Source organism: Acomys minous (genome assembly GCF_964271855.1).
Source record: "Acomys minous genome assembly, chromosome: 20".
Classification (NCBI taxonomy): domain Eukaryota; kingdom Metazoa; phylum Chordata; class Mammalia; order Rodentia; family Muridae; genus Acomys; species Acomys minous.
In genome coordinates, this window is record NC_140502.1 from 20,327,161 (window position 1) to 20,343,480 (window position 16,320).

The 16,320-nt window shown below is 51.0% G+C and overlaps 1 protein-coding gene across 1 annotated transcript; it reads right to left on the reverse strand.

Annotated features, from left to right (window-relative positions):
- Positions 1 to 6,202: 6,202 nt before the first annotated feature.
- On the reverse strand, positions 6,203 to 15,192 carry LOC311591136 (uncharacterized protein; the record flags this gene model as incomplete). Its single annotated transcript, XM_084770502.1, has 4 exons — positions 6,203 to 8,879; positions 12,094 to 12,220; positions 13,725 to 13,785; positions 14,891 to 15,192. 4 exons carry the CDS (start codon positions 15,190 to 15,192, stop codon positions 7,003 to 7,005), a joined length of 2,367 nt encoding a protein of 788 aa, XP_084626628.1. The 3' UTR covers positions 6,203 to 7,002.
- Positions 15,193 to 16,320: the final 1,128 nt, after the last annotated feature.

Sequence of the window (16,320 nt, forward strand, 5' to 3'; positions counted from 1 at the left end):
AACTCTTTCTTTAAACATTTATTTTATTTATTTTGTGTGTGTGTGTGTGTGTGTGTGTGTGTGTGTGTGTGTGTGTAGGGGAGTGGGGGAAACAGGGGGTGGAGGGGTGGGGGAGTGGAGGGGTGCAGGGGTTGTGGTGAAAAGGTGCAGAGGTTGGGGTGGGGGATGGGGGTGTGGGGTGGGGTTGGGGTGAAGGGGTGCAGAGGTTGGGGTGGGGGATGGGGAGGGGATGAGGTAGGTGAGGGGGGAGGGGGGCTTGGAGGGGAGGGAGTTTGAGAGGTACAGGGGTAGGGGTGAGGGTTTCAGGGAGTGGGGGGGTGTGCCACCCTCCACCATGTGGGTCTCGGGGATCAGACTCAGGTCATCAGGCTTGGTGGCAAACACCTTCACCCCCCCCCCCCCCCCAGCCATCTTCTCAGTTACGCTTAGTTCTTGTTGGTTTGGTTGTTTTGTTTAGTTTTAAGTGTTCACGTACTAAATCCAGCGACCGCTCCTGTGCTCAGCCTGTGACCTGCCTCCAGCCCTGTGTGTGTCACAGCCCCCACTGCAGGCTCACCCCCAGACAAGGCTGGGAGCAGAGGAGAGATGAAAACCAAGGGGGACTAGGGGAGCCCCGAGGACGAGGAAGGCAGGGCTCCCTGGAGGAGGCAACCAACCTATACTGAGAGACCTGGAACCAGGAGAGAAACAATGGGCAGGCGTGTGCCCCAGGCTGCCTCCGGCTCATGCAAAGGGACAGAGGCTGAGCCGGCCACAGGTGCATCATGGGAACTGTGAAATCTGGGTCAGCGAGGCACTGGGGAAGGCTGGCAGGAGGGGCGGGCGGGTTCTCCAGTTCTGGCAGGTTTTTGAGCTCTTCCTGGGCTGAGCGTGGGAAGGCGGGTTCGGGGCTGTTTTGATACTGAAATCGTAAGCCACGTTGGCTGTTTATAATAAAAATAGAAATAACTATAAAAATAAATGATAGCAGAAGGAGGATGGGAGGGTATGGGGGTGAGGGGGATCAAAACGTGTGTTGGGCCGGATGTGGTGGCGCACGCCTTTAATCCCAGCACTCGGGAGGCAGAGGCAGGTGGATCGCTGTGAGTTCGAGGCCAGCCTGGTCTACAAAGTGAGTCTAGAACAGCCAAGATAACATAGAGAAATCCTGCCTCAAAAAAAAAAGAAAGAAAGAAAAAAGAAAAAAAGGAAAAGAGAAAGAAAATCTGATTTGGGAACCTGTAAAAAGTCACTTGGATCTTGAACCACAGGTTGAGAATAGAGGCTGTTTTTTTCCAGAGGGGCTGGAAAGACCACGGGTCAGCAGCACCTGAGAACCGCGGCTGCTCCTTAAGAGGACCACACTTGTATTGCAAACACCTGAGCTGCAGCTCAAGGCTGTTACTAACTTCATTTGCCGGGATCTGGTGCCATCTTGAGGCCACTGTGGGAACTGCACCCAACCACTCGGGCTTGTGCACACTTTTAACCATACCCCCATACCCGAAAAGGGCTGGGGGAAAGCTAAAGTGCTTCCTTTACAAGCCTCAGGACCCGAATTCAAGCCGCAGCACCCACATTAAAAAAAAAAACCCTCAGGCCGGGTGTGGTGGTGCACGCCTTTAATCCCAGCACTTGGGAGGCAGAGGCAGGCGGATCATTGTGAGTTCAAGGTCAGCCTGGTCTACAAAGCAAGTCTAGGACAGCCAAAGGTACACAGAGAAACCCTGTCTCAAAAAAAAAAAAAAAAAGAAAGAAAGAAAGAAAGAAAGAAAGAAGGAAAAGGGAAAGAAAATCTGATTTGGGAACCTATGAAAAGGTCACTTTGATCTTGACCCACAGGTTGATAATAGAGGCTGTTTTTTCCAGAGGGGCTGGAAAGACCAAGGGTCAACACCTGGTCAACACCTGAGAACCGCGGCTGCTCTTTAAGAGGACCACACTTGTATTGCAAACACCTGAGAGGCAGCTCAAGGCTGTTACTAACTTCATTTGCCGGGATCTGGTGCCATCTTGTGGCCACTGTAGGAACTGCACACACCTACTTGGGCTTGTGCACACTTTTAAACATACCCAATAGGACTGGGGGAAAGCTAAAGTGCTTCCTTTAAAAGATTGAGGACCGGAGTTCAAGCCGCAGCACCCACATAAAAACAAAACAAAACAAAAAAAACCTCATGCTGGGCGTCGTGGCACACGCCTTTAATCCAAGCACTTGGGAAGCAGAGGCAGGCAGATCTTTGTGAGTTCAAGGCCAGCCTGGTCTACAAAGCAAGTCTAGGACAGCCAAGGCTACACAGAGAAACCTTGTCTCAAAAAAACAAAAAAAACCAAAAACACCAACTCATGTGCTGGGGGCTGGAGAGATGGCTCAGTGGTTAAGAGAGCTGCCTGCTCTTCCAAAGGACCCGGGTTCAATTCCCACACCCACACAAAAAAAACATAATTGTGCTGTGGTGTGTGCTTGTGACCCCGCAATGGGAAGGTGAGGACAGGAGGAACCCTGGGGCTGCATAGCTAGTCAGCCTAGCTGAATTGTGAGCTGCAGGCCAGCGAGAGGCTCTGTAAAACAAGAAAAGTAAAAAAGCCAGATGGGCAGTCACGGTATCACACAGCTTTAATCCCACACTCGGCATGTAGAGGCAGGCTGACCTCTGAGTTACAGGACAGCCAGGGCTATGTAGGAAAACCTAGTCTTAAAAACAAACAAGGCCGTGGGCGGTGGTGGCGCACGCCTTAATCCCAGCGCTGGGGAGGCAGAGGCAGGCACATTGCTGTGAGTTCGAGGCCAGCCTGGTCTACAAAGGGAGTCCAGGACAGCCAAGGCTACACAGAGAAACCCTGACTCAAAAAGAAAAACAAACAAAAACCCAACAACAACCATAAATAAATGAATGAATGAATAATGAACATTTAGACGAAGAAAATAGAATAAGAGGCAAGCCAGTGAGGTCAGAGAGTGAATGCTGCGCCGAGGACTTTCTCGTTTTTAGACGCTCATGGAAAAAGGGGTTGGCTTCTTTGCTGAGTCTGAATCTTGAAACAATGGATGAGGAGCAGACAGGCTCCCTTCCCCCCAAGCCCTCTCCTCTCCCGCCAACCACACATGACGCCACAGCCGAGCCACACAGTCAGCCCCAGCCTACTGGCCCCTGGACTTTCAGCTGCCCGTGGTTGGGACACTCGAGAACCACATGACTTTCTTATTTTATTTTTATTTTTTAAGTACCGTTGACTTAGTTTGTGTGTGCCAATAGTTGCCACCACATGGGTGGGGACCAGAGGAGAACTTGTGGAGGGTCTGTGCCATCATTTGGGGTCCCAGGAATTGAACTCAGGTCTTCATGGTTGGGGACAAGTACCTTTACCTGCCCAGCCATCACTCTGGGCCCCAACATGGCATCTTTTGTTGTTGTTGTTGTTGTTGTTTTGTTTATCGAGACAGAGTCTCTCTGTGTAGCCCTGGCTGTCCTAGACTCGCTTTGTAAACCAGGTTGGCCTTGAACTCACAGAGATCCTCTTGTTTCTGCCTTCCAGGTGCTGGGATTACAGGCGTGTGCCACTGTGCCCCACTATGATTTTTTTTTCTAATGTATTTTGAGACAGGGTTTCTCTGTGTAATAGGCTTTGCTGTCCTAGACTCGCTTAGTAGACGAGGCTGGCCTGAACTCTCTTAGGTTTTTTGTTTTTTTGTTTTTTCCAGACAGGGTCTCTCTGTGCAGCCTTGGCTGTTCTGGACTCACTTTGTAGACCAGGCTGGCCTCGAACTCACAGCAATCCACCTGCCTCTGCCTCCCGAGTACTGGGATTAAAGGCGTGCGCCACCATTGCCCGGTTCTGACTCACTTAGATCCACCTGCTTCTGCCCCCCAAAGGCCAACTTTTTTCTTTTTCTTTTTTTTAAAGATTTATTGATTGCATACACAGTGCTCGCCTGTCTATACCTGTACATACATGTCCGCCTGCACGTCAGAAGAAAGCAGCAGATCACATTATAGATGGTTGTGCGCCACCATGCGGTTGCTGGGAATTGAACTCAGGACCTCTTCCAGAGTTCCCAGCACCCACATGGCAGCTCACCGCCATATTTAACCCTAGCCCGGAGGATGTGCAGATCAAGACTTCTTGTCCCTGAACAGCAATGCGTGTTACGTGTTGTTGGGCCTCTGTATGTCGAGGGTGGCTCTCCAGCTGAAGCGCATCTCACCCCCACTGCACGCACCTGTAGGGCTCCTCCCTTGTGTGAGCTCTGGCGGGGTTCTGCAGGGGGGGGAGGTGCCCGCTTTGTGAAGCCCGTCCCACCACACCCCCCACTTGTAAGGCTTCTCTCCGCTGTGGACTCGGCAGGGGATGGTGAGATCCGAGCTGAGCTGCGGCTGAAGCCTTTCCCGCAGCTGTCGCGCCTGTAGCTTCTCCCCCGAGTGCACTCACTGAAACCCTTGCCCCAGTCCTGGCACCAGGAGCACTTTTTTCCTCCTGGATGAGCACTTTGTTGAATGGGGACACGGGAGCTGTGTCCGGTGTCCTCGTGTGTACTAGACACAGAGGACTGACTGCCCACGGGGACCTGCTAGTGGAGTCCCAGACTGCGGCAGCCGATGAAGGCTTCCTGGCCCTGGCTGCACTGGGAGGCCTTCCGTTCGGTGTAAACACGATGCTGGGTGAGGGGTGACACGGGAGATGACTTTGCCACAGTCACTGCTGCCTTGGGCTTCGTCTGGCCTATGCAGCATGTGGTTACCTTGGTGGGAAATGCAGCTCAGAATGTCAACTCCTGGAGTCAACAGGTCTGGCTTGTTTTTCACCCGAGTTTGCTTCCTGCTGCCTGGGGGTGTTGTTTTCCTGTTTTGGGGGCCCAAGAAAAGTGGGATATTGGTCAGTCTTAAGAAATCTAGCTGTGGGCTGGAGAGATGGCTCAGAGGTTAAGAGCACGGTCTGTTCTTCCCAAAACCCTGAGTTCAATTCCTAGCAACCACATGGTGGCTCACAATCGTCTATGAGATCTGGTGCCCTCTTCTGGCCTGCAGGTGTACATGCGGGCAGAACACAGTATATGCAAATAAATAAATCTTTAAATTAAAAAAAAAAAATCTAGCTGTAACATTTGCTGTCCAGTCTCCCTGTGCTGTGAAAGCACAAAGCTTAATAAAAACCCAGCTGCAAACAGTCTGAGGCTGGACCACCCGGCGTCATTTGGGGCCACACCTGTCTATGAAGGTGTCCTAGAAGTGTTGATGAAACAGCCATTAAGGCAGTCTGAGGTTGGATTTTGATATAAATGTGTCTGAGTGTCCTCCAGGAGAAATCCTGTCAAGGCCTCTCCAACTTCACTGGTGTCCAGTACTTTTGTTCTGTAAACATAACAACTTCCACAGGCAACGTGCACACACCAGCTAAATATGACTCTGTGCCCTCTGTATGAGCAGATGGAAGGCATTTGTCTTTACAGGTTAGTTTGGACTATTTAATTGTTTTATTTTGGGTCTTATTGCTGTGAAGAAACACCATGACCAAGGCAACTCTTATAAAGAAAGAAAATGTTTAACTGGGGCTGGCTCACAGTTTCAGAGGTTTGGTCCGTTATCATGGCGGGAAGCACGGCAGCGTGCAGGCAGACATGGTGCTGGAGGAGGAGCTGAGAGTCCTAGGTCTTGATGCTCAGGCAGCAGAGGGCACTGCCATCTGCAGGCAGCCAGGAGGCGCTCGTCCACCCACGCTGGGCAAAGCCTGAGCACAGATCTTACAGCCCGCCCCACAGGGGACACTTCCACCACAGGCCACGCCTGGCAGGGCCATCCCCCAGGGGCCACTCCTAGTCAAACTACAATAACCACTTCCCACTCGCGCCCTGAGAAAGGATGGAAGGGTGAGTCCTGAGCATCTGTGAGCTGTGCCGAGCTGAAGGTCTGGCCGAAGACATTTTCACGTCTCAGGCAGTCTCGGAGCTGTTCCCTTGAACGAGCAGTGTGTGTTTCCTGTTGTTAGCCCTCTTGACTTCTTTCACGTCTGCAGCCAAGATCTTCAGGGCGTCTCCCCTGGTCAAATTCCATTGTTATGAATCTGGAGGGAATCCAGTGTTTGCTTTCTGCTGTTAAGACAGATTCACCACCTCTCCCCTAGCGCAACACAGACACGTCCTGTCTTCTGATGTGAGACATTAATGTACACGGGCTGATTTAGTTCAGCAGTTTCCCCCCTACAATCCAATGTTTCTCAACAACTATTATTTTTTACTCAATACTTTTATTAACATATTAAAAATTAGTCCCATAATTGCCATAACTTCCAAGAAATGTCTAATTACAGAATCTGTTGTTTACAACTTAAAGCAGTTGCCCATTGAAATGCTGAATGTGTCCATGGTATGGCGCACATGTTTGAATTTTTCAAACTATGAAATGAAATCTATCCATTTGCCAAGTTTGATTTCTTTGATTACTTTCTGGGTCCTCACTGCAAATAACAGGTTTGGGTATGTAAAGAACAAGTAGGATATTTTCTTACTTCTTTGGCTTGTTGTCAGCAGAAAACCCTCTTTTTAAAGCTTTGTTGCTAGCTAGGCATGGTGGTGCACACCTTTAATCCCAGCACTGGGGAGGCAGAGGCAGGCGGATCACTGTGAGTTCGTCTACAAAGTGAGTCCAAGACAGCCAGGGCTACACAGAGAAACTCTGTCTTGAAAAACAAAAACAACAACAAAAAACCCAAACAAACAAAAAGAGCACTACCTGCTCTTCCAAAGGACCTGGGCTCAATTCCCAGCACCTACATGGCATCTCACAACTGTCTGTAACTCCAAGATCTGACACCCTCACACCAATGTGCATAAATTAAAATTAAATACAAACAAACAAAGAATATCCACTCTAAAATACTATCTCCCCTTTGCATGCATCCAGTAGAATGAGTCAAGAATGAGACAATAGCCAAAATCCAATCTCCTGTGAAGTCTCCTGAAGCCTCTGGGTTTTGGGGAACTTTTAACAATCAACAGAATGGAACCCACTTGACTTCAGAACAAACCTAGCAATTCCCTGCCGTGTGGAGCCTCTGGTGGTTGACCAGACACGATTTTTGTACAAAGCCCTTATAGCAGATGCTGCAGACGAAAGGCTTCTCCCCGGTGTGGATGCTCTGGTGTGCATGGAAGGACGAGGCCTGACGGAAGCCCTTCCCACACCGCGGACACGTGTAGGGTCTCTCTCCCGTGTGGATTCTCTTGTGAGTAGTAAGTGTCGAGCGCCACCTGAACTCCTTCCCACACTCCTCGCACTTGAACGGCTTCTCCCCAGTGTGAACTATCAGATGGACTTGGAGACTGTACCTCCATCCAAAGGCTTTCCCACACGTGTCACACTTGTACGGCTTCTCCCCCGTGTGCACCCTCTGGTGGGACAGGAGTTGTGCGGCCTGACTGAACTGCTTTGGGCACGCGGGGCATTGGAACGGCTTCTCTCCCGTGTGGCCTTTCTGATGAGTCTGCAGGGTTTTGTCGTCGGCGAAGGCTTTCCCGCACTCCTTGCATGTAAAGGGATTCTGTCCCGTGTGGACTCTCTGGTGATTGTGAAGATTCACGCTCCAAGTGAAGCCCTTCTCACACACGTCGCACCTGTACGGCTTCTCCCCAGCGTGCATGCTCTGGTGCTTTTGAAAACTTAAGCTCCAACTGAAGCATTTCCCACAGACACTGCAGCAAAATGGCTTCTTTGCTGTGTGGACCCTCTGGTGCTTTCGCAGACTTGTGACTGCGGTGAAACCCTTCCCGCACTCTCCGCATTTATGTGGCCTCTCTCCTGTGTGGACCCACTGGTGGTGGACGAGGTTGAAGTTCGTGCTGAAGCGCTTCCCACACTGGTCACACTTGTGTGGCTTCTCCCCGGTGTGGACCCTCTGGTGGCTGTAAAGCCCTGAGTAACAGCTGAAGCCCTTGCCGCAGCCTCCGCACTTGTACGGCTTCTCCCCCGTGTGGGTTCTCCGGTGGACCTGGAGGTATTCGCACGCCCTGAAGCCCTTCCCACACACCTCGCACTCGTAAGGCTTCTCTCCCGTGTGCACTCGGCGGTGGATTTTGAGGTTGGCGCTGCGGCTGAAGCCTTTCCCGCAGCTGTCGCACATGTAGGGCTTCTCCCCCGTGTGCACTCTCTGGTGAGCCCGGAAGGTTGATCTGTAAGAGAAACCCTTGCCGCAGTCCTGACACCAGTAGCGCTTTTTTCCTGGGTGAGTGGGGACACCGGAGCTACGCCTGGTGTCCCTGTGGGTGCTAGGTACAGGGGACTCCTTTCCTAAGCTGACCTGCTGATGGCGTTCCACACTGCGGCTGTCTGTTACAGCTGCCTGGCCCTGGCTGCGCTGGGAGGCCTTTCTTCCTGTGCCCACACGATGTCGGGTGAGGGGTGAGGTGGACAAGATGACTTTACCACAGTCACCTCTGCTTTGGGCTTTGTCCCTTTTATGCAGCACATTATTATTATTTTGGGAAATGCAAGTCAGAACGTCAACACCCTGAGCCAACAAATGTGGCTTGCTTGTCCCTGGAGGCTGCAGACACTGTTTCTGATGATTCTGTCTCTTGCCAAGATGGGTTTTACTCCGAGAACTCTGAGCTCTCCCAGAGAGAAATTCCCGACTTTCAGCATTGCTGGAAAGGTCTCTTGTGAATCTCTCAGGACAGCCATCACCCTCAGAGGCCTGGGGAGTCTCTTCTGCTCCTGTGTGGGAGGAGGCGCGGCACTGCTCCAGGAAGTGAGGACCCTTTCCTTGAGTGTTTCTTTCAGCTTCCCGAGTTCTGGCCAGTCTGATGACATCATGGCTTGTCATTTGCCAGCATGGAGGCTGCCCCAGTGAAACCGACCTAAATCCTGTTTCATGAACAGTCTCCATCTTGTCTGGACGCTGGCCTCCTGAAGGAAGAGAGGACAGAAGGTGGTGTGAGGAAGGATGGGGACACTGAGGGCCTGAGTCCTTATTTTTTTTTTTCTCTAAAGATTTATTTATTATGTATACAGTATGCACCAGATCTCATTACAGATGGCTGTGAGCCACCATGTGGTTGCTGGGAATTGAACTCAGGACCTCTGGAAGAGCAGTCAGTGCCCTTAACCGCTGAGCCATCTCTCCAGCCCCGAGTCCTCATTTTTCTTTCTGGAAATATTAAGTCGAGAAGAGCATCAGAGATGAATGTCCGGGAGCAGCGAGGAACAAAGATCTACACAGAGAGCGTGCACAAGAAGAGCATGGTAGGAAATCTGCACCGAGAGCAGGAGTGAAGACCCACGGTCGCCTTCGGCCCCTGCTCAGTACCTGCCTCGCGGCCCCTGTGTAGCCGCACAGAGTGAGAACGGGAAGGAAGCAGCTCTCAGCATCCGAGCATGTTTCCTTGAGGGATGGTGTGAGCTGAGGTACACATGGGACTGGCTCCTTGAAAGAAGCAGAGAAAACCAGACCCGCCTGGTTCTAACCTGCCTGGCAGGTGACATGAAGGCGGATGTGGTTCACCCGATTCCGAGCCAAGGGGACAAGGCAAGGCGTACAGGGGTTCCAGGAAACAGCCAAGGCCCAGAAGCCAACGGCCAGCTTGAGGCCGTCACTGTGTTTGAGATCACACGTGTGTAGGCGCAGACTTGAATAACTACAGCACACAAGCTCGCTTGGAAACTACAGGAAGAGAAGTAAACAGTCTAGGAGGCAAGGCTTAAAACCTGCCTGCTGGGTAAGAGGCAGACTGCAAGGGCAGAAGCCAGTGGGTTTCCTTACAATTCCTGCTCTGTTGACTAAGACTGCCAGGCTCACTGAAAACCGAGGGAGGGGGCTCAAAACGCCAAGGGAGGGCCTCAGCTGCCAACCTAACGTAGCCGATGTCCTGGAGGAATAACAAAGCTGGCAACACTATCCAACAGGTCCCCCACGGAAATGAGAAAATCACTCAAGAGTGAACTATTAGGACTGGAAGCATTGAAAGGGAAGCAAACAACTTCTGAAGCTAAAAACAGAAACAGATTAAGTAGACGATCCAATGATCTTGGGTTGAGGCTCAGTAGCTTCCATGACACATTGGGAAAGGTTAATGTCAGTGGGAGAAAGAGGTAGAGGAACAGGGCTTCTGGGAAGAAGGATGCTCTTTTGAGGAACAGGAAATGCACTCTGTGAATAGACGTCTCTGCAGTTGTACAAGGGCCACAGGCTGTATGGAGCCCCTGCTCACAGTGCGCAAACACTTGGGATATTGGTGTATGTCACCACAGGCTGTATGGAGCCCCTGCTCACAGTGCGCAAACACTTGGGATATTGGTGTATGTCACCACAGTCAAAACTAAATGTGTGGTAACAGGTCTGCTGGTGCTCAGATACAAGCAGAGGCACGTGCAGAATGTGGAGAGCGAGCGGGAGACACACGTAAAGCTGCCCCTCAGAGCACGGCCTGTGAGGATTCCTGAGCAGACAAATGCAGAGGGAAAGAGAGAGAGAGGGAGGGAGGGAGGGAGAGACAAGAGATAGACAATGCCGGGCATGGTGGCGCACGCCTTTAATCCCAGCACTCTGGAGGCAGAGGCAGGTGGATCTTTATGAGGCCAGCCTGGTCTACAAAGTGCGTCCAGAACGGTCAAGGCTACACAGAGAAACTCTTGTCTCACCAAAAAAAAAAAAAAAAAAAAAAAAGAGAGAGAGAGAGAGAGAGAGAGAGACAGACAGACAGACAGACAGACAGACAGACATGGGGTACCTGTCAGACACAGTGGATGAAGCCCATCACCCTAGTGCTTGGGAGGCTGAGGCAGGAGGATCACAAACTGCTGGGCAATCCCAGCCTACACTGCAAGACTTCACCACAAAACAAATAACTGAAAACAACTTGATTTTACTGAGTGAAAACGGAGGCCAAGGGTCTGATGTATTAAGTGGCACACGATGAGACGCGTCAGCCGTGGGGGAGGAAGCACCCACACAGGAGCAGAAGCTGCTCTTACCTGTCTGGGTCAAGGGACACAAGACATCGGATGTGCTGCAAACTCCCTGCGGCTAAGGAGAGCCTCTGAGGTGAGGCGTGTGGCAGGGGTGTCCCTGCACGGAGGACCAGGGAGGCCACTGTGTGACGGTGAAGCCCCAGTTCTCTCGGAGACCACAAGGCGTGCCCAACGCCCACGTCAGAGGCGGTGCACGAAGAGGTGCGAACAGGAAGCGGAACCAGCCCAGGAGGGAGAAGTGTGTCCTACTCCACAGACTGAAGGGAGCTGCAGGCCTGAGACGCGCTCTGACGTCAGAGTGGTGCATGGAGACGGGAGTTTTTGCTCCTGGATTTTGTTGGTGTTTTGGTTCAGCGTTTGCTCACCGTGCTCCCTTCCTCCCTTTCCTCCCTCCCTTTCAGAACGGTAGAGTCTGTGCACGTTGTGTTGTGACATCTGCTTTTTAATTTTCATTTTACAGAAGGTTACAGTTAAGAGAGTGCGCGAGTCTGAGGAGAGACTGAACTCTGGAGACAGGGTTGAGACTGGGATACACTATAGGGGCTTTTGTGGTGGGATTGAAATTAGTTTGCGTTCTGATCTGGCTATAGCCTGTGGGGAACAGAGAATATGGTGGATTGAATAGGTATAGCCCTCTCTCCCCCAGACTCATGTGTCATAGGGAGTGGTGAGGCTTGACAGGGATCAGGAGGTGCGGCCTTGTTGGAGGAAGTGTGTCCCTGTGGGTGGGCTTTGGAGTTCCAAAGACTCAAGCCAGGCCCAGTGTCTCTCTCTTCCTGCTGCCTGCAGATGAGGATTAGAACTCTCTGCGACCATGTCTGCTGCCTGCTGCCGTGTTCCTACCATGATGACAATGGACTAAACCTCAGAAATAGTCAACAAGCACCAATCAAATGCTTTCCTTCATAAAAGTTGCCATGGTCAAGATTAAGACACATATACGCACGCACACACTCACACACGCACGTGCACGCACACACTCATAAAGAAATGTTTCACAAATAACCCTAATACCCAGGCCTTTGAGAACCTTCTAGAACACACATGTATGTGTAAAACACCAAGTAAGTAAACTGAAAGGGAAAGCAGTGGCGTGTAATCAGGACACATGTGAACATCTGACACTGCTAAGGGGCACGAGTGCCATCCTCACCCACTGACAGAAGGTTGTTGAAGGTGTCTGTCATCACGTCATGGTACAGCTTCCTCTGGGCAGCATCCAGCAGCCCCAGCTCCTCCTCACTGAAGACCACGGCCACATCCATGAACGTCACGGCCTCCTGTGACAGCAAACACAGGCCACCTCAGTTTCATACCCAATGTCACTAGGACCTGAGCAACTGTTTACACGGCGCCTATTGTCTTAGGGACGAAGCCCTAGGATGAAACACCATGACCAAAGGGCTCCGAGTTCCTGTCCTGATTTCCTTCAGTGATGCACAGCAACGCGGAGGTGTAAACCAAATCAACTCTTCCCTCCCCAACTTGCTTTTTGGTCATGGTGTTTTGCTGCGTCAAAGGAACCCAAACACAGGCAGGCTTTAATCCCAGCACTCAGCAGGCAGAGGTGGGTCGATCCTTCTTTTTTCTAGAATTTCTCTCTCTCTTAGCCCCACCTATCTCCTTTGCCCTGCCCAGGTGAGATGGCTTTTTATTAAACAAAAGGTGGGTCACACATAGTAAGTAGTAATTAACATCAAAACAATTCAGACCCTCCCCCAACAAGCGCACATGCTCGCAGAGGCTGGAGGACATCCTCTGGTGCCCTTTCTCAGGTGCTGGCCGCATTTTATTGTTTTTGAGTCAGGGTCTCTCAGTGGCCTGGAACTTGCCCAGTAGGCTAGGATGGCTTCCAGTGAGCACCAGGGATCTGTCTGTCTCCACAGAGTCCTGGAAACAGGAGACTCTGCTTCAGCAAGGTGGAAGAAAGCCCGACTCCCAAACGCTGACCTCTGACATCTACATGCACGCCTTGTCATGCCATAACCAACCCCCTCACACAACAGTAATACAAAATTTTACAAAGAAGAAGAAGAAGAAAGAGAAGGAGGAGGAGGAGAAAAAAGCCCACTGGAGGATGGAGAACTCACACTTATGTCAAAAATAAAATAAGGCAAACTGTGGAGGAAAATGATGCCACTTTTTGTTTGTTTTTTGTTTTTTTGAGACAGGGTTTCTCTGTGTAGACTTAGCTGTCCTGGATTCACTTTGTAGACCAGGCTGGCCTCAAACTCACAGCAATCCACCTGCCAATGCCTCCCAAGAGCTGGGGTTAAAGGCGTGCACCATCACTCCTGGTCCATGACGTCACTTTTAACATGTAAGTAAACTTAAGGTTTTTTTTTTTTAATGAATATGTATGTATGTCACGTGTCAGTGTGTAGATGTGTGTGCAGGTGCCCTGGGAGGCCAGAAGAGGGCCTTGGATCCTCTGGATTTACAGTTAAAGGCATTTGTAGCTATAAGGTGTGTGCACTAGGGACCAAAATAACTCAGTGTTTTTAACTAAATGATCGATCTAATGATCGATCGGTCTCTCCATCCCACTTTCTCAATTTCCAAATCTATTTATTCTTTTACACTTTCACATGCACAACATACTTTGAGCACATGTCCCCCACTAACCTCTCTCCTCCCTCCTCCTACCAAACCTGACTTCTCAGCAACACCCCCTCACACGGTCACGCAGGGCAGTGTGGCTCAGCTGCACAGCGCTGGCCCAGCATGCAGGGTCCTGTTTTCAGTCCCTAGCACTGGGGGGAGTGGGGGAAGCCACCGACTTACCTGTGACTTGGTCATTGCTCTCTTCTTCTCTTTGACACCAGGCAGGGCTCTGGGAAGCAAGCTGGGGGGAGGAAGGATTTCATGAGAGCATCGCTAGGACAGTCAGTCCACATGGCTGCCTCAGCCTTCCCATCAGCCCCAAGCGCTGGCATTCCAAGTCTGTGCGCACAGACCTGGCTTTTCTACCCACTTCCTGTTAACCGGGAGCGTCAGCCTCCAGGTTACCAAGCCGTCCTTGCCTCAGCTCACTCACAGCAGAGGGTTAGGAAAGCCCACATTCTACACCTATTTCCATTTCTAAGAGTTCAAGGCGCTATTATTACCTTTACAAAGCTGCCTACTGTGGGCGGCTTCCCAGAGAAACAAATCTTTAAGAACCCCAGAACTCTGTGAGGAACACTGTCACGACTGACCCCACTTTTAGAAGTAGTCTGTTAAATGTGACGGCTTCCTTGTTTGTTTGAGACAGGGTTTCTCTGTGTAGCCTTGGCTGTCCTGGACTCGCTTTGTAGACCAGGCTGTCCTCGAACTCACAGCGATCCACCTGCCTCTGCCTCCTGAGTGCTGGGATTAAAGACATGCACCACCACGCCCAGCCCCACGTGACGGCTATCTTACATACAATTGTTTACTTAGGAGTGAACCCCCGCTTCCCTGTGTCTCTCCCTCTAAAATGTTTAATTCCTAGTAAACATTGCTCATCTGCAGGAGCCTCCTCCACAAAGTCACTTTTCCCACCTCCATGAAGATAATGACCATTAAAAACCTAAACCCTCTCTAAGGAAAGAGGAGTTTGGCCCTGAGAGATGGCTCAGCGGGTAAAGGTGACTGCTGCCCAGCCTGACCGCCTGAGTTCGAGTCTCTGGACACCACGGGATGGAAGGAGAGACCAGATTCCCACAAGTTGTGTTCTCACCTCCTCCTTACATAAGCTGTGGCACGCCCCCCTCTCTAAGTAAATAAACAAATGGAAAAAAACCAAAAAACCCAGAGTTTGGTCCGGCGGGGTGGCGCACGCCTTTAATCCCAGCACTCGGGAGGCAGAGGCAGGCGGACCGCTGTGAGTTCGAGGCCAGCCTGCTCTACAAAGCGAGTCCAAGACAACCAAGCCGAGGATACACAGAGAAACCCTGTCTCGAAAAACAAAAACAAACCCCACCCCCCACCAAAGCCAGCGCTGCACACCACGTAAGGCTTCAGGGCACCGGCCTCCGTCCCCACAGCTCCTCCCCAGGCTCCGTGGGAAGCCAGACTCTCCCGGGGGCTCCACAAGCAGCTGAGATGATCCAGGAATCCCGGGTAGCGCCGCCTCAGGCAGAGCCCAGCAGAGAGGACCCGGCCGCTGCCCCCGCCGCCCCGCTTCTCCCCGGGCCGCAGACTCGGTCCCCGAGGGGAGACACTGGGAGCACGAGCGCACACGAAGGGGGCCACGGGATACTTCAGTTCCTCTCACCGCAACAAGAACCATTCCTCGCAGTCGCAATTCGCGGGAGCGGAAGTGACATCAGCCACCGCCGGCGCCGGAACTACAATTCCCAGAATGCCTCAGCGGAAGCGCCTAGCTCTGATACTTTTCCGGGACTACATTCCCCAGAAAGCTAAGGTGTCGCTAAGTCTGAGCTGTTTTAACCAGCATGAAGTCAGTAAAATTCGCCTTTTGGGAGCTCGCTCTCCCGGGTTGCTTTTCCATTTGTTCGTTTGAAATGCCATGAAAGCCAACTATGGATACTTTGGTGTTGATTTTGCTTTTTGGTTTTTTTTCCGAGACACAGTTTGTCTGTGTAGCCCTGGCTGTCCTGGAATTTACTCTGCAGACCAGGCTGGCCTTGAACTCACAGAGATGCTGGGATTAAATGCATGCGCCACCAGCTGTGGTTCGGTAAATATTTTTCAGTTTAAACTTTGTGGTTTGAATTGAGTAATTTTTTTTATTATGTTGGCTGCCAGTTTGTTCGTTTTTCTCTTCCATCGCAAACATAGTTGAGCCCACGTAGTGTTTAAACCATATGTATACAAATATATAATTGTAATGTCTAGCTCTGTTATTTCCACCTAAAGGTACTGGCCTTTCATCCACAGCTACAGAGATTTATTCTGTTCCTAAAACTTAGATTTTAAATTAGAACCTGCCTAAAGCCAGTAGAAATCAAGAAAGAATTTTTTTTTTCTTTTTAGATTTACTTTTCCTGCAGCCTTCAGAGGCCAGAAGAGGGCATAATATCCCAGAACTGGACTTACAGGTGGTTGTGATCCACTCTGTGTGGTCACTAGGAACCCAACCTAGGTCCCCTGCAAGAGCTCTTAACCAATGAGCCTCCTCTCCAGTCCCAAGAATTTTCTTTCAAGATGATGCTGGCCTTGAACCCAGGGCCTTTCAAACGTTAAACACATGCTCTACTGCTGAGCTAAGCCCCCAGACCATCAGTCCTAAGTAAGGATTCTGTTTTTGTGCTGGGCCTGGTGGAGCACGCCTTTAATCTCAGCACTTGGGAGGCAGAGGCAGGTGGATCTTTGTGAGTTCAAGGCCAGCCTGGTCTGCAGAAGATTACCTTGTATGCCCTTCTTGGACCTGCATTCACTCATCCAATGGCGTCAC